The sequence below is a fragment of the Rhinolophus sinicus genome, linkage group LG04, assembly GCF_036562045.2.
Source record: "Rhinolophus sinicus isolate RSC01 linkage group LG04, ASM3656204v1, whole genome shotgun sequence".
Lineage (NCBI taxonomy): Eukaryota > Metazoa > Chordata > Mammalia > Chiroptera > Rhinolophidae > Rhinolophus > Rhinolophus sinicus.
In genome coordinates this window covers 51,930,989-51,954,855 of record NC_133754.1, presented here as the reverse complement: position 1 = coordinate 51,954,855, position 23,867 = coordinate 51,930,989, and the positions used below count along the sequence as shown (strand labels likewise).

The 23,867-nt window shown below is 34.2% G+C and overlaps 1 protein-coding gene and 1 pseudogene across 4 annotated transcripts in view; both read right to left on the bottom strand.

Annotated features, from left to right (window-relative positions):
* Positions 1 to 23,867, bottom strand: part of MYO16 (myosin XVI) — a 542,975-nt gene that overhangs the window by 311,935 nt on the left and 207,173 nt on the right. For all 4 annotated transcript variants that reach the window (XM_074329517.1, XM_074329516.1, XM_019731063.2 and 1 more), the window contains 4 exons: positions 23,100 to 23,224; positions 14,774 to 14,899; positions 5,759 to 5,834; positions 2,914 to 3,067 (listed from right to left, as the gene is read on the bottom strand). In XM_074329517.1, coding sequence (XP_074185618.1) covers positions 2,914 to 3,067; positions 5,759 to 5,834; positions 14,774 to 14,899; positions 23,100 to 23,224 — 481 coding nt within the window. The remainder of the gene's footprint in view (positions 1 to 2,913; positions 3,068 to 5,758; positions 5,835 to 14,773; positions 14,900 to 23,099; positions 23,225 to 23,867) is intronic.
* Positions 9,827 to 9,914, bottom strand: LOC141571437 (U6atac minor spliceosomal RNA; annotated as a pseudogene).

Sequence of the window (23,867 nt, the reverse complement as noted above, 5' to 3'; positions counted from 1 at the left end):
TTAAATGTCTATATTTTTCCTTCTCATACTAAAGCAAGGCCCAAAAAATTAGATTATAGAAAGCAGACTTTTCTGCATGAAAACATAATACCTAGTTGTTATTTCATCATATCTATTTGCTCCTCGTTCCATTTATTTATAATATTATAAAGACAATGAGAAAAAGGTGTGGCGAATTTGATCACAACCTACGACATCCAATTCCACATATAGAAGGCTATATTCTTGAGAATAAAAACAAGTTTATATGAGTAATAAGATTCAGAAGTTGTATATAAAAAAACAGACGATGAAAGCCAGATAAAATGTGTCAAAATAATGAATTGTAAAAGAAAATTTACAAATGTACTTAGCTGTTTTCCTTAAACTAATCAAGTCTACTTGTTATTTTTTTCAGAGCTAAAGAGAAAATTTAAAATTATGATTAAGCTGTTCTTTGCATTAATTTTCAATTCTCTCTCTGAAGACAAATAACAGTAGGCTACAAGAAACAGTAGGTCAATATTCAATATAAAACTTATTTCAAAATTTCAAAGCTATGCTCTGAGTCAATAAGAGAAAAATGTAATTTAAACAATAATATTTAACTGTGTAGAACAAATAAGCCATTGATTAATCTGCTTAAAACCTGTTGTCCAATCAATGATACAAAAAAAGACTCCACTTTTTGGCAAATTAGTTGTTTTTGTTTCATTTTTACATAAAGCAGAAAACAAAACTATAGACACAGAGATCAGCTAAAATTTATTCAAAATAACTTATTATGAAATAATTTGGGTTTAACTCAAACTTTAATTCTGTTTATATTTTAACATCTATTTACTTGGAAGCTCATAGCATAATTTTAAAAGTAAAGTAGAACATATTGGGTACTGATTTTGATATTAACACCTGGAAAGTAAAATTCTTCCATAGCAAATATTTGTATTACTCCTCTCATTCCAGTGATACCAGTAATATAATAATGTAGAGAGTAAGGTCAACATATTCTAACCACTCATTTTAGGTAACTTGAAATGTGTCTTATCAATTCCTGATTTGACTCCGACTTTTGTTTCTATGACTTTCTTCCTTTTTCTCCTACATAAATGTGATACCATTTTTTTTTCACCTGTGAAAATAGGAGACGGATAATGTGGTGTAGATGAGAATGATATGGGATATGAGTGCCGGGCTATAAATCTTGATCTGTCATTTCCCAGCTCTGTGATCTTAGGAAAATAAAAGAACCTTAATAGGGCTTTGAAGAAGGAATAAGATAACCCACGAAGATTCTTAACATAGTGTCTGACATAAAAATCCAGCTCCTTTACAACACAGTTGAAAAATCCAATCCAATAATGAATATATCTTAGTGTCAAGTAGAGGTCAGTGCACTATGCATGCCTTTAGCCTCTGAATAATCTAGATTAAAAGTGTTTTTAAATGCCTGTGATGGGACAGGCTCTGAAATAAGATTTTCCCCCTTTGATCTCACTTACTCATCGCAACAGTCTTTTGACACATCTATTGGCAGCACCTTTTCAACTTCCCAGGAAGAAAAAATGAGTCATGCTAATTCTGGGCCTCCCTCTGTACCTGGAAAGTGGAAGGAATTGTCTAATGGATGAATCTGGGAAGAATGTCTCCCTCTCTCCTTTCTCTTAGAGCAAGCGTTCCTGCAGAGAGCACGACTTTCCCTCTTTCTAGGCATCATCACCTTCTCTGGGAAGCCGCTCACTTGGGAGACCAAATCTGGCGTGTAGGTGCCCAGTAGGTAAAGCTGCCTGAGAATGGGATATACTTATAAACCCTTACAGCTGCCACATTCAGTTATGCCCTCCAGGAGTATCCTCTATCACTGACCAAGTGTAATTTGGGCTCCATCTTTTCTCTTTGATTATTTCTCAGCTTGTCTAGAACCCAGATAGTGCTATTGATTCAGTACACCCTCAAGTATTCCAATATGAGACATAAACTCCATTGCCAGAAAATAAACATGTTCATAGAAAGGAGATACCTTCCTCAAAGTCTCACTGCTTATAAACAGCAGATTTTTATTTTCAACTGGAAATATATTTTATCTTTTTTCTCTCTGTTTTGATTTTTTTTAACATTTTCTTTTTTTAATTAAATTTATTGGGGTGACAATGGTTAGTACAATTACATAGATTTCAAGTGTGTAATTCACATAGCACAAAACTCACACTTCCAAAGTGTACAATTCAGTACTCTTTAGCATGTTTACAAATTTGTATAACTATCACATCTACCTCTAGAACATTTCCATTATCCCCCAAAGACCCATATTCATCAAGAGTCACTTCCCATTACCCTCTCTACCCAATCCTGGAACACACTAATAGATTTTCTGTTTCTACAGATTTGCAAATTCTGTAGATTTTATTTTAATGTATCATATGTTGACTTTTGTATCTTGCTTCATTCACTTAGCATGTTTTCAAGGTTTATCCTCCTTGTAGTGTGTGTTAGTATTTAGAATATTTTAGACAACAAGAAATCATTAGTTTTATAGCTTAAAGAGAAAAAAATGAATATTTGTATTTTCTACTTCAGGAAATTTAGCCATTACGATAGTCATTGGAAACCTTACATATCAGTTTAGCTGAAAACATGGAGTGTGTTTAAAATATTATCCTTGATTTCATGGTGACAAATCTAATAATTGAAATAGTAATGTTTTTTAAAAAATCAAAGGGTTTTCATAAAAGTATACTAAACTAATTGTCAACAAGTATTTTGTGATAAATATATTCATACGTAGCTTCAATTTTCTAACTTTTAGTTGAGAGCCAAACTTTACATTAACTGTAAAATGACTGCCTGGTGATTAGAGAGCAAGACAAACGAGAGTAATTAACTTATCAATGAACCAGGTCTATGACTTTATCAGTCTAGAAACAAGGCACTTACAGCTTACTGGAAAGTGCTGGAAGATCATGAACGATCTCTTCATATTGCTCCTCTTGTGCTAAGGTAGGCACAGTTAAAGGCTCTTTCATTTTTTCTTCCCAGACAATTTCAGCTTTCAGCAGCATTTCCTCAATAAACTCAGAGGCAGCGATATCTACACGAAACAATAAGAAAATCAGAAAAAGTGGGTGGTGAAATCACAGAATATTATTTACTTTAAATAGTTCTCATATGCTGAAATGCTAAAATTTATGAACATACATGGCAAAACAAAAAGATTAGAAGTTTATGATAGAAATAAAATTGCAGCTCTGCCATTTAAAGACTAATGTGTTTTACATCAGTGACATATTTAATTGCAAATGAAATGAAAAAAATATAAAAATAATTTTCACTGAGTGGTGATGTGTAAAATATAAAATCACTGAGAAGCTAAGCTTGATAGAACTTAATGTCATTTTATTCTCAGTAAAACTCCTCCTTCACCTTGGTGAATATGAAACAAAATGCTGAAAATATTTATACCTTCTGAATGACTGGGCTATTATAAAACATCTATAGTGGGCATTCCAAAACATTCTACTAAACAGGTAGATGGACAAATAGATACCCAGGATGTTGTTCAAACAGTGGGTCTAGCCTCTCTTCATGATCTGCTTTTTTAAAAATCTGAAGTATAAATAATTATATTTTCTTATAAATTAATGTTAACAGTGGCATCTGGACATATTTGAATAGCACTAGAGAGGTGCGTTAATCAAATTTATACTTATTAACAATTGAAATTGAAAATCGATAAATCCTGAAGAAAAACTCATATTAATAACAATTCTGAACCTAATGAAAGCAACATCTCCTTTCCAACCCTCATAACTAACCTGCATGTCCCCCTATGTCTATACACTTGAGTTATGCAGCCTTATGGGCTAGATGCCGTAATTCAGCTACCACAAGAAGATATGCCAGGATTTTGTCATCATTTGCTTTAGGTTAAATCACAACCGTGTAATGAGTTGGGAACAGCTCAGCTTCCTCGCCTCAGGAGATTATTTCTGTCCCACCTAACAGTTACACCCCAAACTGTTTTTATCCCCCAGATAAATTTTTATGTGTCCATTCCAAATTCATGATACCCCAAATAGCAAGAATAAAATATAGTACTGTGATGACTTTCATTTGCTCAGTGATACTATGGTGTCTAGTTTACTGTTCTCTGCACTATTGTTTTATCTAGTTCATTTTTCTTGCTGTTGGATTAGATGTTGGGATATCCTGCACTTACTTGAAATATTCTACATTATAGCTTTTTGTCCCTTGTGTGTGAGAAGTATTTTCATTCGATTAACCAATTCTTATTGAGAGTCTACTATGGTCCCATGACTGTGTCTCTTGTGACCGACATGGCACAAAAAGAGATTACACTGATGGCAGAACTGGCATGACCAATATGGGAGAAATTATCTCACAGAGTCACCATACGCTAGGCCTGAGGTGACCAAGGCTAAGTCTAGATCAGAAGTTTAGTCATTTCCTGGTGCTCTAGAACTGTCAATTGCCTTGGATGTTCATTTTGGCACAGCTGACAGTAGACCTGAAAACTGAATGTGTGACAGATGAAGTCTATGCAGTCAAGGGTCAATCATATATTCCCTTCTCTGGGAAAGAAGCCAGGGATATGAATTTGAACAATGTGATCAGTTAGACCAAAGTAGAATTAACAGAGGATGTGATGTATATTTCACAATAAATATATTTCTGAAAAACAAAACAAAACAGAAAAAGCTACAAATTTCTATTTACTCCTTTAATATTTGGACATATTATTGCAGTTAATATTGAGTACTACACTACACTATCATTAATATTAGCCTGATTCTAAAGTTTGAGACTAATAAGCTATCTTATAGTTCTGTTTGTTAGATCTGCAGTTTATTTTAGCAGAAAAATGAATAAATATTAAACAATACTTAATTCCAATAAAATAAGAAATAGAGCCAATCTTTCATCCTCTCTTAAATTGGTGGTTTTACAGGTAATCACAGTCCTGTAAGTACATCAGATAAAAAATCTCAGGCATAAAGTGCTTTTAGGTGAGTGGAAGTATAACAAGAAGAATAATTAGATACATACGTAAGTTATTCAAATCAAACACTACCTTGCAATGTTTATATTATTTTGTTACTTATGCTAGACTTTTCTCTTTGCTATTTAGAATTCTTTTATTTTTAATATATAAAAATAACTCAGTAGTAACATAGTTGTCAAATTTTTTAAAAACTAAAATAGGAATGTGGAATCCTTTTTTACAATAAGTATATGAATATATAAAGAACATTAGTAAAAAAAAACTAGAATTTTTAAAAATATATATTAAAAATAGTAACATTAAGACAATATTTTCAAACTTTTAAATTAGCTTTAAAATATTCGTCTCTATTTCTTGCAATATAAATACCTGCGCAGAAAACAACACAATTATTGTTTTTAAAATACCCTAATGAATAACTATGCATTTGGTGTGAAGAGAAACTAGTTAAAAGCAGCAAAAACATATTTTAAAGTAAGTGTCACTGCAGGAATCACTACCCTGGAAGTGTAAAGCCTGAAAAGCAAATTGTAATGAAGTACACGGTACCCTATACACTTAACTGCTGTTTCATAGACTCCTGTAATGGAGTAGTACATATGAGTTTGTGAGTCACACTTGAACTGGGGTGGTTTTCACAGAGCTTCTCAGGAGAGGCTGACTCCCATTTTCCAGCTATGCTAGTGATAGATGAAAACCATACACGTGATGGGAAGGAAACAGTGACTGCTCAGGGGTCCCAGGACGTTCATAACCTACCTGAGGCCTTCTCTTCATTGCAGTTCAGAAGGTTTGGATTTGCCTGATGCATCAAAAGAAGTTTCACCAGGTTTGTCTGAAACATTAGAGATAATTGAAATAGGAAATGTCATGCTGGATACTGACGATTCATGAGTAAATAATACACAGTTGAGTCCTCACAGGGCACTTAAGTTTGGAGAAAGGAGACTGCACTAGCATAACCTACTATTACACTAAGTGTTTCTCTTCTCTTTTTGTTTTTTTTATTAGTTTCAGGTGTACAGAACAATGTAATAGTTAGACATTTATACCCCTCACAAAGTGATTACCCCCCTCCCCCAATCTACTACCCCTCTGACATCGCATACAGCCATTACATTTCCACTCTCTATTCCTTAATGCTGTACTCCACATCCCGTGACTATATATACACATATATATTAAATTATAGTTGACATTCATTATTATTCAGCTTTAGGTTTTTCTTCAACTCTCTGTTTCCAGTTCCTTTTTTTACAATGGCAGATATTTCAAACTATTTCAGCAATTAATGCATGCAAACCAAAAATTATTTAATCAAATGAGAGATAAACCACTAAGAATTTGAAAATCTGCATTTAACACCTTTCACATTTATAGCAGGGCACCTTCTGGGCAGAATTCTATGTCATCAGGTGTTTTGTTCTGTTTTAATTCAGCAATTCATAAAAATGTCACTTATTGGTACTGTACACCCATTATAGCACCGTGGACAATATGAACCTAAAGTCACAACGGAGAGTTAGAAAAACTTAATTTCAAGTTATAAGAATTAAGCCACTTGATGAGAGATTAATATATTTTTAAAGTTCTATTATAAAATACAGCATATATAAAGAGTACATATAATGTATGTGTATCATTGAAAGAGCAATAGTGAAATAAATGCCAGTGCACCCAACTTTTAAATATGTCATAGTATCTTCATGAGTTCCTTTCCCTATTTCCCTGAGTTCATCACTATCGTGAATTTTGGGCTAACCATTACTATACTTCCTTTACATGCTTAGCCCTTACATATGGAAGTATCCTTAAACAATATATTGCTTGGTTTCACCTGTTTGTGATGTTTATAGAAATGGAATTGTTGTATTTATTCTTCTGTGATTGATCACAGATAACTGACCCACGGAAAAGAAAACTACTATAATCACCAAAACTATCAGAGGTTAAGATGACAGGTATTGTGTGTGTGTGTGTGTGTGTGTGTGTGTGTGTGTGTGTGTAAAAGAAAACACTATTGGCTGGTAGAAAATGTATTTAAGTTGAAATTTAAATACACACAAGTTACTGGATATATACTACTCATTCTATGGGTCATTGTATTTCAGTTTGGATAAATTTAGCAAAATTAATTTCTTCGTGGTCATTTAAATTAGCTCTTTAAAAAGTTAAGAAAAAATAGCAATGAGTGTTTGGAGATAGTCGAATTCCTAGTTCAGAAGCTAAAAATGATTGTTTCACTTAATTTAAGAAAGAGAAATTATGTTAAAGGTCCTCAGGGATTTCAGAATTTGTATGTTTTACGCTCATTGGTACATACTCTCTCTACATTATGAGTAAATGCCTCTAACTCAGAACTACCTGAAGGATGTCAGATTTGAAATATAAAAATGTCAAATAAATCATTAACATTAAGTCTATTTGTGATCCAACTTTGCCTTCTTATTGAACAAACTGTTTTGCTTTCATCCCTCAAAATTACATGCATTCTAATCCCACCAGTAGTCTGTACAATTCTCCTGTGTTTCCTTCTGAAAACACTCCTTCTTTACTTCCACACAGCAGCCTCATTCTCCTATGTGCATTCCACCTCTGACTCTTCTGACAAACCTTTCGATACTACTAGATATGGTGTGGCCCATGATATTTGGTCTTTCCTGCCCATTGCCCAAGATTGCTTTGAGTAATACATCATAAATTTCTATTTCCAGACCTGCCGCCCAACACCTTGCATGTGCCCAAGCACCTCCTGCATATCTCCGTCGGAATTTCTCCCATTGGTCAACCAGTTTCAAGCTGTATGCTCACTTGTCTACTCTTCACACATGTATTCACAATAAGCCACTGAGGAAGCCAAGCATCTGTGAAACGAGGACACTTGCTGACTCTCTCACTAATAAATAGCAACTGAGGACTCTGTATCAGGCCCTGTGCTGATAAAAAACAGACATTGGACCTGCACTCAGTTGTCACAGACTAGAGGGTGACACAAATGATGGAAGAGGCAATTCTGACACATTGTCATAAGCGATGTGATACAGGAGATATAGGGTGCTACAAAGGGTACATGAGGGGAGCCATTTCACCAGAATTCAGGAAATTAGAAAAGACAGCCAGTGAAGCAACATCTCAGCATAGTCCTTCAAGGTAAGCAATATTTAACCACATAACCCTTTCAGGAAGAGCAATGGACATGAACGGGATGTACATGATGGCATATTCCAGAAACTGCAAATTCAGTATGGCTATGTCCTCTAACCTGGTAGGGGGAGGAAGAAGAACTAAAGTTGGAGAGTTAAGCAGAAGGCCAGACACCTGGAGGCTCATAAAGTGTCCTGGAGTGGGCATTGCATATCAACAGCAATGGAAAAGATGTTGTGTTGAAATAGTTTGGTTATTTCTGCATCTAGAAAGCTTACTGTGGCCACATTGTTGAGAATGGAGTAGGGGAGGGGCAGGGAGCTCTGTTGGGAGGTTGGCAGGTTAATCCTTCTGTAAAGATGCTGAAGCAATGGACAAGAGAAGGAGCAATGAGGATGCACAGATTAACTGCTTATGATTATAGCTCAAATAGCTCAAAACCATTTACTAGGTCAGAGTTTGTGGGCTCAGTGATTTATTAGATGTGGGAGAGGATGGAGAGGTAGGAAAAGGATAAAGCCCAGTTTGGGGATGACTGAATGATGAAACAGAGAAGGGGCAGCGGATTGGGGATGGGAAAGAGTAGATGATAATTCCCTTTGTACGCAAGTGGAGCTTGAAAGCAGGTTAATAGAGATTACCCACTGGGAAGTGGCCTTAAGGGGCCTGGAACGTGGTGGCAGAGAAACAAGAGAAGGCTTTGGGAGCCACGAGCAAGCAGAGTATTTGAAGCAGTAGAGTGGAAATTCCCTCAAGACATGTAAACATTGAGAAGATAGGGAACCTGGGATAAAGCACTGAGCTTATCAATACCTTATGTTCAGAGAGGCAGGAGGAAAACCAGAGAGTTTTTATTTTTTTCCAAAGCAAAGAAGAAACAGCTGAAGAAAAAATATATCTCAATTCTAATGTGCTTGGGTAAAAATGTATTTGAGAATAAAAACGACTCCTTTGAACATCAAGATAAGCAGGTTGTGGAATACAAAACACATTTGAAGGGAAGGATACGTAGAGTTGAGCGTTTCTACAATTACTTTCTTATCTTTTGTTGCAGTATATCCTACTATAAACACTAAAAGTATGTATAAGGGTAGAATCAAATTTTATTTTACTGTGTACAACTCATGAAAGAATTGTTACTCACACAACTTATTTAGTTCCCAGTTTTAGACAAGAACGGCATCTCTTTTATAAAGTGAAGTTTTAAAATACATATGCCCTGCCAGTATAAATGTCAACAATAAATAATGTTATAAATTATAAACTACCTTCTCCATAAAGGAATTTATATTTGTAAGATATTTATAAGAAAGTAAAAGTGCTATCAATGTTTAAAAAAATGCCATTAGTCTTTCTAAAATGTTAGCATTTCTGGAGCTTTTTTTTTTCTGAACTGAGATACATTTATTTACAGTAAATGTCTTTAGAACATTATAAATCTCCCATGCATATAAATTGAGAATCAAATAAAACCTATTTCTAAAATATCATTTCCAAAATGACTATTAAATGATATTTTATCGGTGAACAATTTTCAAAATAATTCTAGATAGCATATGGTCTATTCTTGACAAAATAATCAAGATACAATTTACTCAAAATCTTCTATTAACACAAATCTCAGCTATTTTTTTAGTTTGAATCAAGGAAGAATAGTTTGGTTCTGATGTCACATATTCTAACAGAAAATCCTCATTCTACCTCTCAGTATTAGTACTTTGTTTCTATCCTTGTCAAGGGCAGTGCTAACCTCTGTCCTTAAATTTAAATAAAAAACGAATGAATGAATGAACAAATGGATGAATACATACATGCATAAAAATTTACTTCTAGTTCTTGGTTGACTAATTTGTCCATTAAATTCCTTCAGTTCCTCTGCTGGCACAGCAGGCAACACAAATACAATCTCTGCTGTTTTGGAGCTTACATTCTGGTGGAGACCCCATTCCAGAAGATGTAATGGAGAAAAATGGAAAAGATACATATAATCCTCAGGCCCTATCCTCGGTACTAAACTGTATAAGAATTTAGAAAATACTGAATTAATGACTAGTCATTTTCTAGAAAAGCAGAGAATAATAGTGAGATTATTTTAAAATCTGCCTCATTTGCACACTATAAAAGGCCATTTCTGGAAACCATTATGTTGGACATCTGTTTGTACAAATCTAGCAACTGGATCAATCGACTAGGACACATGTTCACTGACGCTTCGATGATGCATTAGCCTTTGTTATTCTCAACAATATTCTGAGCTACGTAAAAACTCGCCTGTAAACAGATGCATTGGAAGTTCTTATTAATTGAACACCCTGGGGCTAGGCTTTATGGAAGAATTATCAAGGCTTATTAGGTTAACACAGCCAGCAAGGAGTAGCTGGTACTCAGAGCCAGTGAGGAGGCCATAGAAGTCCTCAAAACAAACCTGGCATAATCACCCAGTTGGGCCGAATAAAATATAGGTGTGCTTGTGTGGGGGGAGTGTCTTGGGAAAAGACAAAAAAATAAAATAAAATAAAAAGAATAGGGAATTTAAGAAGAAAGAGAGAAATAATGGTTTTTAAAAGTTGGGGTCAAATATTTTTGCAGTTGGGTTTGAAAAAAACAGAGCAATTGAAAAGTTTCTTAATTCGCTTAATATTAATAAATGATGAATGTTGGAAATGTATCCGGCACGTTGAAGATGTAGTAACGAAAACATCGATCTTAATTACTCTGCATCTTGCAAAGCAAACACACCTTTTGAACCATATATCCCATGTAAGTTCATGACTATGTTTCTCTAGGCTGAAAATGCCGATTTGGAAAACCAAAAGTTGGGAAGTTTTTCGAATGTGATAGGTAAATGATGTGAGAGTACTGATATCCACAAATATATTCTCTCTTCCTTATTAATAATCAGTGGTTCTTCTTATGACTTGTGTGTGACAGGAAGCTTTATAAAGGAAGTAGCAATTGCACTGGGTTTATCTTATATCACTGAAGTGTGGCAGGGATCACATCTGGCATATATGTTAATCATTAAATGATTTTTTTTTAATTGTTAAATGTAACTGTGTAAACTAATGTTTTAAAAAATGTACTTTCATCATTAAAACCAAGTACAAATCTTTTTATTATACAGCTAACCCGTTTTATTAGTTTAATATATTCCTTAATCTTGTGTCATGGTTATACAAAATGTGTCTCTCTCCAAGACACATTTTATTTGACTGTGATTTTGCCTTTGAACACTTAGCATATAATAAAGATCTCTTACAGGACCTTTAAAAATGCGTTTTCTTAGCTTAAAGTTTCCATTTCTGCAGAGTAGGGTTTCTTATGAACTCTTGAAAGGACTATGCCTTGTTTTCATGGAGGATTCTTGACCTCTGAAATTGTAGGTATACTTTTGTGTCTCTGAATTCTTTGAAAAGGATTGGTAGTTTCATCTGATTGCCTGAGGGATATAATTTCTTATAGTCACTACTTCTTTCTGCCTTAACCAGTATAGCTTCCAGGATATGAATGGAAATATCTAGCTGATCTTTCAAAATGTGAGTCAAGAAAAATTGGGTCACATTTAGGCATCCTCAACAAGCAGAACCAAATACAGCAATAGATACTTTATAATAAAATGATCATAGACATTCATATTTATTTCTATGCTGCCTCATAGGTGGGTTTCATGTGAAAATAATCATAACTTAATTTCTTCTCATCACACTTTCTCAAGCTTTATAAGGCTTTCAGAAAAAAGTATTTTTCAAAACAGAAACAGTTATTTTCAAACACATCCACTCAGATTGGTTTCTTCTTGGTCCTCTCTGATCATTACAATAATAAACCCTGGAAAGAAAAAGCAACCCAAAAGGAACTCAAACATGGAAGGATGAAGGTAAACTGGCTCAGGACCCCAAGATGGGAGGAATCACAGAGCAGCAGGGTGACCTATATCCTCACACCCAAAAGAAGAAAGCATCTCCAGACAGGGTGTTTCCCACCCCAAACCTAGCAGTGCTTTCTTTCCACTGAGCCTGAGACCCCTCCTTCCCAAGAGAGGAGAGGCTGTGAGGGGGCGCTTGCAAGAGGAAGCGTGCCCCAACAGGCCTCAGCGCTGAAAGTCTTCTTGAACCCAGGAAGACTCCCCTACCCCACCAAGAGACATGGAACAGCCTATTTTAGGAAAAAATCGTTCTGTCTCTTCAGGGGGCACTAGCAGGAAAGAGCAGGAGCACGCCCACCCCCTGCCAGCCACCAGATAAACCAAGTATGCTAAAATAGTACCTCAAAGCTTCTGAATATTAAACTGTCATTGGAAACACCTACCTCTCAAGTAGACCAGGAACTATGTGCTAAACCTAAAGATGGTGACTGCTGGCTAACATAGAAGATTTATATAAAACCAAGATTTTATTAATAGCTCAAATGTCCAAGATACAATTAGAGATCACTCATCATACCAAGATCAGGAAATTACAACTTGAATGAGAACAGAATGATTAACTGACACCAAGAACAAGATGAATCCTGCTGGAGTATTTTGATGATAATTTTAAAGTGGCCATCATAAGAATGCTTCAATAAGCAATGATAAATTCTCTTGAAACAAATGAAAAAACAAAAAAATCTCATCAATGACATAGAAGTTTTAAGAACCAAATGGACATCATAGAACTAAAAAATACAAATACACAAATTCATAACAAATGTTTCATTTGACCTTCAGCCAAATAAAATATAAACCACATACTGGGTTTTGATAAAAAATGTTAAATTTCTATTAACAAAAATAGTGATATATTTAAATAACCTTTTCAAAATCGAGTCCTAGTCCCCCAGAATTTATTATCTCATAAAAGTGGTTAAAGGGGGCCAATTTGTTGCTGTTGAAAATGATATTGATCCAAAATTTAAAATCCCAATCAAGAAAAGTGAAAAGTTGGGTAAAATGAAAGCCTTGATTCATTCAAGTTGGGGTAGTGTTCTGCTATGCTACATTTTATCAAACTATCACTCACTTCCAGAGTTAGCTCCTTCCAGAAGCAATCCCTGAGTATAATGGGCACTTTTTGATAATCCACTGATTACCATTTCCTCAGCAAAGGACAACCATTTGTGTTCTAGGAAAGAGTATTTGTTTATATGTTTGCTTCTCTGTTTTTAATTAATGAGAAAACTTCTCACTCAGTATCCAGGCTGTTGCTGTGCTAGAAATGGAGTCTAGAAGAATGGATCCCCCACCACTCCCGTGGTCTAGTGGGACCTGGGGACCCTGGATCACTGAGGCCAATGACTTCACTACCTGCAGCCTCATCCCCTTAACCCACTCATTTATTTACACACACACGCACTTGCCAAAAGCACAGTTTGGAGATTGTTAATAGTCTGTTGAAAGTATTTACTGAATGGCTAAACCTTTTCTTACAGAAAATGTTGTCAAAGGCAAACCATGTTTTTATTAGTTTGAAGACCTTCCCCAAGCAAGGTGTTTTTTCTAAAATGCTTGAAATGAAAATACTTTCAATTTTTTCAACAATTGCACTATTCAAATTTTAGGACAGATATTTTGCATGCTGGTTGGTATCTAAGGGATTTAACTTACTATAAATTCAATGAGTGTGATTGTTACCTCAAACTAACATTTGGAAATCAACAAGTTTAGCCTAAATCTCCATATATATATATATATATATATATATATATATATATATATATATATATATATATATATATATATATATATATATATATATATACATATATATGTATATATATACACACACACACATAATATAATGTATACATTTTTGTGGTAGAGAAGGACTTAGTAGTAATAATATGAAAAATAACTCAGTTTTACATATATACACACATATATATATACATGTTTTTATAAATTGATTTTAATATTAATGAATTATTATTAACTACGTTGTCACATTCACCCATGTAAATCATTTAAAAGTTAGAGTTTGCTTCTTCTTTATGACATAATGGTACTTACTGAGAAATTAATTTGTGCAATAGTAACTCAGGATGTACGAGCTATAGCCAAAAGTCAATTCAAAGAAAGAAGTCTGCTACTCATTCTTCATTGATTAAAATGAAATATAATTTATAGAGAAAAACAAAATATAAAATGTAATTTTGCTTTACACTTACTAACTGTAGAAAACAAGATTATTACAGACTCATGAAATAGTGAGCTCATAAGGACTATATAATATGAAGAAAATTTCATTAAGTACATATTATAAAGAATGTTTATAAGTTTTCATTATTTCTCCAATGATTTTGACTACAATGTGTAGTGTCCTGAAGGATGCATGCTATTATGTGTCCTTCTAAAAGTAAATGTTTTATTTCAATCATAAAAAATGTTTAGTAAGATGATGTCATTAAAAGTCATATTACAGTTATCAGGGCAATCACTTTGTAAAGTATATAAATATCTAATCACTATGTTGTACACCTGAAACTAATATAATATTGTATCTCAACTGTAATTGAAAATAAATTTAAAAAAGCAAAAAAAGGTCAAATTACAGAATGATTAGTATATGATCTGAAATAAAAACAAAATTAAACATGAAATGATGCACTGATTATAAAATTATTTTTTAAAAATAATTCAGGAAATCATTTTACCTGGCCATACTTTGCTGCCAAGTGGAGCGGGGTCCAGTACTGATTATCTACTATATTGAGGTCCCCACCATGTTCCAGGAGAAGTGATACAACCTCCTTGTAGCCACTTGCACATGCCATATGTAACTGCAACAAAGAGATATTTTGTTATTCATCTTTAAAAAGTAGGAATAGCAATACAGTTTCATTAGTGGTTTAAAGAGAGCTACTTAATCAGTATTGAATCTAAATACAGAGTCCTTTAAGAAAAGGAACATACACATAATTTTATTTATTTGGTACAAGTGAATGTCATCATTTTTTTAAAAAGGCTTATGGGTGAATTATTTATTATTTTCCTTCTGACTGCATTTTTTTATGTAATTCCTATTTCCCTCTCCAGTGTCCCTTTCTACTATAATACAAACACTTTTAAATACAAAATATAATAATTCAATACTTGACCACTTCTTACACAAAAGTCAAACATGTATTGACTAGTTGTAAAATTCCAGCATTATATGTGGTGTTATACGAGAAGGATTCAAAGACATAAATAACAAAAAATCTGATCATTGTGATGTTTACATACATATAAAAGGGACAGGAAAAGCAGAAAGGATGAGATAATTTGGACAGGCTTTAAAACGATTATGTAGCTATCATTTGCACATTCTCCCAGTTTAGTTTCTTAATGCACCTGAAGTTTACAAATGAGGCTTCAGGAACTACAATGATGAGATTAGGTTGGAGAATCTTTCAAATTTTTTGGATGGGGGAATTCCTGTTTCTAAGGCAACAACCTTTATGTGAGTAAGTAAATTATCAGCAAACTCAATTTAAATTAGGTTATTAACTAACTACATGATTTATTTTGTAATCATAATAATTAAGAAGAGGAATCTTCAAGGAAAGGAAAAAAATGAATTTAAACATAGTAAAAACAACAGCTTCTAGTTTCATAGCATGGAATTTTGTATCTTCTTTTCCATTTTTGTTACAAAAATGAAATTACAGTAAAGTCAAAAAGGTTTATTAAACATATATAGCTATACATATCTATATTTATATCTATCTCCTTCTCTATCTCTCTCTCTCTATATATATATATATATACATCTGTTGATAAAATTCAGCAAAAACATTTGCTTTTCTACCTTTGAACTTAATATTCCTCAACCTATAGTGATAATTATATGTTTATTTCTTATACTTTCATTAGAATAAATTCATCTAATTTAAGGCATTCTTAAATTTATTAAGTTTCACATCTACCCATGTTTTGTTACATACAGAATTCATCTCATTAATATTCTAGATAAAAGTCCCACGAATAATATATCCACAGGTATTTAAGAGACACACAATTTTATACACTTGTTTTCCTAGAGAACTAATCTTTCACCCACTTCTAAATTTATTGTACATTATTTGAATCAATTATTTGAGTCAATGTTTGGCAGGTTACGCTATAGATATACTAACATCTGCATCTCAAAAAATTTTCACTTTTAATTTAAAACTGCATTAAGAATATGTCCATTAGTTGGTTAGCAACTGATAAAAATGTCAGATTCATAGGATTAACCCTTTTATGAATAGATTTGCTTTCCATGCAGGAAAAATCAGGTTCCACCATTTAAAATTTAGCCCAACTCTCAGCCAGTCATCTCACACACGGCTCATAAGGAAAAGACAAGAAGGAAGACAGTCATGGCTTGCTCAGTAGAAAAGCTATCCAAAGCAGGAGCTACCAGAGACATCACTGAAGACGGACAAATTTAACCATAAGAAACGTCAAACCAAAAGCAAAACAACCTAACTTTGAGTGCATCCACTTCATCACAAGAGATAACATAATTTTTTAAACTCATCATAATAAAATATCAGCAGCCTAAAGCCTTTTTACCTTGATTCTCTGGCAATCAATTTCTGAATCCATAAGCAAGTCACCAGACTCCATGGGGTATAGTTTCTCATCATAAAGTAAGACTCAGAGTTAAAAAATATATAAATGAAAAAATGTCTTTTTTTTTTAAATGGAATTTATACTCCTACCTTGTCCTGACTATGGCTGGAAGATATCGGTTGCCAAAATGTGAAAGTGTTTATCACTATGGTGTCTCAGAATACTCCTCCCCTGCTATTTAATGGGGTCTTATGAGAAACAGAGGGGGTTGCTGTTTCTGTGGAGAACTGGCAGCAGCCATGTGGAAGCACAGTTCTCATGGAAAATTATTCCAAATTGGAAATCACCTATTTAGGTACAATGCAGGACAAGACCTTAGAATGGTTTCACAACCACAAGACATAAAAGTTATAAATTAGTTCTTCTATTCTGTACAACCTGTGATACAGTTATTATCCTGTTTTTACAGCTGGAGAAGTTGTGGATTCATCATTTAGGTAACTAGTCCAGGGAAGCATGGCCACTGTGGTCTGAAACCACTTTCTTCTGCACTCTCCAGAACTGACAGTTTGAAATAGCAAAGGAGAGTGGACATCCAAGTTGGCCAGGCTACAAGGATGACACTGCAATATTAATGCTCCTAACAAACCTTGCATTCACCCCATAATTTCTTTGTTTTAATACACAATTTTTCTTCTTCCTGTAACCCACCTTCTCCCCGACATACTAATCTTGTATTAAAATGTTTGTCTCTAGAAGATGCACACGCACTATTTACACACTTGCTTTGGTTTTCCCTTGACACACCACCCATGTAGGCATAGCCATGTTTGCTAATCTTGGCTTATCGCCTTTTTTGCAGACTTTGCAAAACCATCATCAGGTCCTGATATTTTTCAGGTAACAAGAGTCTTGGACTCCAGTCAGACGTCTGAAGTCCACCCAGCCAGGATGCTCTCTAACTCTGCCTCCCCCTCACACAGGTAGTGCGACAGCCCTGGGTGCAGACAGAGAACAGGGTCGTGAGTACATCTTATTTCTTATCTCCTACAAGGATCCTCTTTTTACTGCATCACGTCAAAGCTCATAACATTGTATCTATTTCATACCACCTCATCTCACACTTTGGCAGGTGGTTTATTTCATTTAATGACAGCTTTAATTGCTAGAAAATATAATATAAACTACTGATCTTTTTTCTAAAGTTAGAGGTTTTAAAACAATTTTCCCAAATAAATAATAGTTCTCATATTGCAAAATAGTACTCCCACAATAATTCTAAAAACAAAAGTAAGTATCAGTGATTATGTTTTAAATGATGGTTCTCAGTGGCATCGATTGCTCTGGACAGGGTTTAACCCACACAGAACAGTCATTCAGGAATGATGCCATGATGGCCCTGCCTCGTGTTAGCAGTGACATGTTCTAGGTCCCTATCAAGGATCTGTTCAGATAAAATCCAGAGATGTTTTTCTAATTATAAATTAGTTTGTATTTATTTTTTCTACAGAGTTTTAAAAATACATAAAATATAAAAAGAAAATAAAAAATTTACTGACATTGCATTTTCCTGATAATTGCTTTTGACATTCTGGTGATTTATTTCTATGTAACAATACATATGCATGCCACTTCTCTATTTCCATGTAACAATACATATGCATGCCACTTCTTTATTTCCATGTAAGAATACATATGCATGCCACTTCTTTTAAAAAATTAGGATCATTATGTACTTACTCATTGAAAGTTAATTTTACCTAAATATATTGAATATTTCCCATGCTATAATATGCTTTGATCACATAATGGCTAACTTTATTGAGCACTCATGATGTACTAACTAGACAAAACGTTTAGCAATTTAGATGCATCTTGTTAGACCTGCTTGTCATGCAATGTAGGAGCTATTATTATTACAATTTAAAGGAGGAGCAAATCATGACTCAGAAAGTTTAAGAAACCAGCAAAATTCACATCTAGGAAGTGATAGGCACCAACAAATTAAAATTAAAATGTATGTACTGAACAATGAGCAAAATTAAGAGACAGATAATAAACCAGGAATAACAATTGCAACAGGTATCTCAAAGTGGTAGTATCTTTAAAATATACAAAGTTCACAGATATCAATAAAAACGATGACCATCTCTTAATAAATATTAAACAAGTAAACTGAGAGTCAATTTACAAAAGAAAAAATACAACTAGCCTATAAATATATGAAAAGAGACCCATTGTTGGGAATTAAATAATTGCAAATTATTTGCAATCACTTTAGACATAAATAATTGTGCGTACCAGAAAAACTAAGGATCTATGAAAATGAGTACTCCCACATAATACTGGAACCTAGTGTGACAATATGCATCAATAACTTGAAAGAAAAGTTCATGATTTTACAATCAGAATTCCATTTGTAGGAATGTATCACGTGAAATATCAGAGAGTTATGTATATTGATTATCAACAACAAGCTTTCTATAATATCAAAATAGGGCAAATACTCAGGATTTGCTCAGGTCAGTTACAACGCTTCTGTGTGACTACAACGTGTTCCTGGAAAACGAAGGTTTAGAAGAACATCACAGTAGTGAAGAGCTGACAGACCTCAGCGTTCATCTCTTCTTGCCCATCTGTCTCCTCCACTCTTCCCCATCTTCAATTTCAGAAACCCCAAAGAGGAAAAGAAGGGGCACGACAGACACAGTTGATCATGTCCACCCTCCCTGTTAGGGACTTCTTAATCTGAGGAAGCACTACTCCAGGAGCATGATCAAGATTTAACTGAAATCCGGGTACTTCACACTGGGGCCTACTCACAGTGCCCCGCAGGATCTGTAGGTAGATTTCAGGGGTTTTGCAACCTTGGGTGGGAAAATGCTTACTTTTTTTGTTTTTCTAACTCCTAACAAATTCTTCAATGACAAACAAGGCAGCACAGCCATGATATCATTATCAGAAGAAATAATGATTTGTCCTATCACAGTACTGCAATAGCAGATCTCTCAAAGTATAACCGAGGTTCAACTCTGCTGTAAAATCATGGTAACTGCTAGATCTGTTATTTAATGCATTAATTAATAAAGAAGCACAAGCATTACATACCACAAATTTAATTTCAATATTATGATTACCATATTTCAACATAATTGGCTCTCTTTGTAATTCTATGCACCATTTTTTTTATTCCTTAAAAATATCATATTGACAAGGGATTCGTGGGCTACATCATGTGGTTAAAGGAGAGCATGGCATAGAATGATCAGCCAGCTTTGATTTTATGCCATTCGGGAGTATTCATTATTATATGGGTTCAGACACTGTGATCTCTAAATTTGAGGCTACGTTTTGTCACATAAAGTAAACATAAAAGCTGTATTTCCTAAATATGACCATAAACCTGATGGCACTAGCTAAGTCTTCATCCAGAAGTAAGAGATGAAACAGAACTACTGAACTAACCAAAAAAAACAAAAATAAAATTTCTTGATATTTACATCTCATGAATAATTCTTTTCCAAAAACCTATGTCGCAAGGCCAGATGTGATACATAAAATTCTGTGATAAAACAGTAAAGAACCATCATTTTGTGATACATATGCTAATTATTACAGTAGTATTTTCCAAGAGCATTTATACACTCAAACTCAGGAACTCAATTTCATGTTCTGTAATGTGGCTTTTTTTTTCCTTTTTTTTTTTTTGCACTGTATCCTTGTCTAAGGTCTGTTTTCTTTTAAGAAGAATATTAGTATATAAACTAAGAGATCTTTTTAAAAGAGCTATAAAATATTTGGTTATTTTACTGCATATTCTAAAAAAGAAGGAAGAGACAAGATAAAAAACATTTTACTGGAAGTTTATTTCCATTGAGCCTTTTGTTGATAATTTCACTTCTTTTGCACAGCAATTTAACAGCGTGGGAAATTATGCCTAATTTTGTACTACCACCGACATTCCAACTCAGGATACAGAAATCGTTCTAAGGACAAAATTGTCTTCTTATGTTATCACCAACAATAGACAGAAATGCACAATACACATGTGCTTTACAGAAAGACAACTCTAGAGATGGCAGTCATTAACATAATAGACTAAACAATTTAGACCAAAGAATCAAACTAAACAACCACTTGCTAAATGCTCTGATCTCCAAGGGGCATCTTGCTAGTTTTCCATTCATTGTTACTTTCCTTGTAAAAAGCTCACAGATGAGCACCATGAGATTTAGTTATAACTGAACAATTATTAGCAACGTTTATGCCTTCTGTTCAATAACAAATGTCACAAGGAACGTCAAAATTGAAGATGGCTGAAAATAACAGCAATCTATTGCTCCATATTTATTATTTCAATAGCTTTTCTACGGAAGTATGGTAGGTCCTTTTATTCAACAGTGATTGAAGCATGTACATTAGTTTTATTTAAGAGTGATTTTTAAATATATATATTTAAAGTTGTATATATATAAATATGTATTTATATACAGTTAAAGTTATATATATATGTATGTGTGTGTGTGTGTGTGTATATATATATATATATATATATATATATATATATATATATATGTACAGTTGTAATGTCTTCTGCCAAACAAAGAAACAAAGGTTCTTTTGGGTTTCTAGTGTGTGTTAGACATTAGTACAGTACATGTGTTAAATGAACTACTAATTAAATAGCCCACTTCAAGCTGAATTTTGACCCCTCACTCCACTGAAACTAACCTAGATAAGAAGACCAATGACCTCCACGTTACCAAGTCTGATAGCAAATTTGCCATCTCCATTTACTTGACGTCTCAGTAGTATTTAATAGCCTATCATTTCCTCCTCCTCAACACACTTCATTCACTTAACTCCCAGGACACCTGTTTCTCTTGGTTTTCTTCTTACCTTGGGAATTGCCCCTTCCCACCTCATTTCTGGATCTTCCGCTTCTTCCTAAGCTTCAAGGCACAGTCCCAAATCCTTTTTCCTTCTGTATCAAATTCTTGATTTCATCCAGGGTCAAGGATTTTCAATATCATGCATATGTTAATGTTCCCAAAATTATTCCTTCAGTCTAGACATCTCCTGAATGTCAGATTTCAATATTTGACCACAAACTCAACATCTCCATGAAGATGGCTAAGAGGCACTTCTAACTCTACATTTCCAAAACCATCCTCATCGTTCCTGCTCTAAGCTCAGTCTTCAGCCTTCTCTATCTCATTTGATGTTAACTCCATCACTCCAGTTGTTCAAGCTAAAAATACTTGGAGTCATTTTGAAGTCTTTTCTTTCTCTCACACCACCTTTCCATCAGGAAATTCCAATGGATCTTCCTTTAATGTAGACTGAGATTAGCAACTTCTCACCACCTCCACTTATATCACCTTCGTCTTCTATCACCTATGTCTTCTATCACTCTCACTTGCCTAGAATACTGGAAACGCCTCCTAATTGAACTCTCAGCTACACCGTTCCCTTTACAGTCCATCCTTAGCACAGCAATTAGAGGGAGTGATCTTTTCAGAACTGAAATACAGTCGGGTTCCACCTCTCTTCAGATGTGTTCCTATCTCGCTCAGAGTAGCTGCCACTATCCTCACATCGGCCCACAAGACCCTGCATGATCTGATCCTGGTCATCACTCTGCTCTCCTTTACGTTGCTCAGCCAAACTGGCCTCCTTGCTATTTCTCAATCACACCACACCAGGCTCTGCCTCAGGGCCACTGCACTCACCACTGTTCAGCCTGGAACGTTCATTATCTACTGTGTTCAACCTCACACCATATTTTTTCCATGGTAGAAGCTGAGTCACTGGTTCCAACCCCCTCTGTGCATCCCATGCTTCCGAGCATCATACTCTTCTGCTGCCCTAGTGTACCTTCATTTTTGACCGCTGAGCCTTAATATTACCACCATAATTAATTTTAACCCCAGCATGTGCAGTCCAGGTAAATTTTATGAGTCAACAAGAACAAATGTTATTTTGATGTTTGAACATTATGCTTATATAAACACTAATCCAAATTTAATTGCTCTGCTTTTAACTCACTGCAGCCATGACGGATAGCAATAAAAAAAGTAATGAAAGGCATTCCCTTGAATTTAGAAATACATTCAACAAACTAACCCATAGATTGTTTTGCTTAAAATTACAATAAAAACATTCTCCTATAAGTTCATCTCAAAAAACACATTGACAAAGGAATGCATAAAAAATCTTCTAAATTTGTAGGAAAAACATACATAAGAAGGAAGACTGGATTTGCATTTTCCTCTGCACATTTATGTGTTTCCTAAAATTTCTACAATGAATATACATTACTTTTATGATCAGAAAATAAGATATTATTTATAAGTTAATTATGCCTAGTTCTATATTTTAAAAATAAACTTAAATTCTCCATTTAGCAATATTTCTGAGTCAAGTATATTAACTTACCAGTGTTACTCCTTCATCATTTTTCTCGTTAACATTTCCTCCACATGATAAGAAGTGTTTGATGTCTGTTAACATATTCATTGGTCTCTGAAGCTTCATGTGGCGCAATGAGGTCAGATCCACTCCTAGGAGGAAAAGAGACTTTCAAACAGAACATAGAGATGCTTCTCAGCTGCTGGGGTAAACAGTTTTATCTTATATTCTTTCAATATGTTATTCTTTGAAGCCCCACTTCCAGTTTCAATTCTCACTCAGAGCACTATAATTGTTTCTCTTGGAGGTATTCTATTTCCAGCTAGAGCATAGTCTTGAATAATTTTCCTCTTATTATATCCCAGAGATGTGACAGAATGCCTTATACATGTCAGGTTCTCAATGGATATCTGCTTTAGTATTAATCAACACGCAATGTCCAAAGTATTTTAAAGTACTTGAATTGAATTGTAACAAGATACAGTTTTTACTCTTTATGATTTTCTGGCCAAAATAGTTGCTCCTGAAAACAATGTAGTATGCTAGAATAGAAAAAAACGACTTTTGTGCAAAAACTGGAAGAATCTCAATAAAGTCTGTAGTTTAGTTAATCATACAATGCCAATGATAATTTCTTCGATTGGATAACTGCACCCTGGCTGTGTAAACTGTCAACATTACGGGAAGGGTATACGGAAACTCTGTACTTTCTTTCCAATGTTCCTGTATATCTGAAATGTTTTCAAAATAAATTATTTTAAAAGGATACCCCAACTGACCATTTCTTGACTTTTC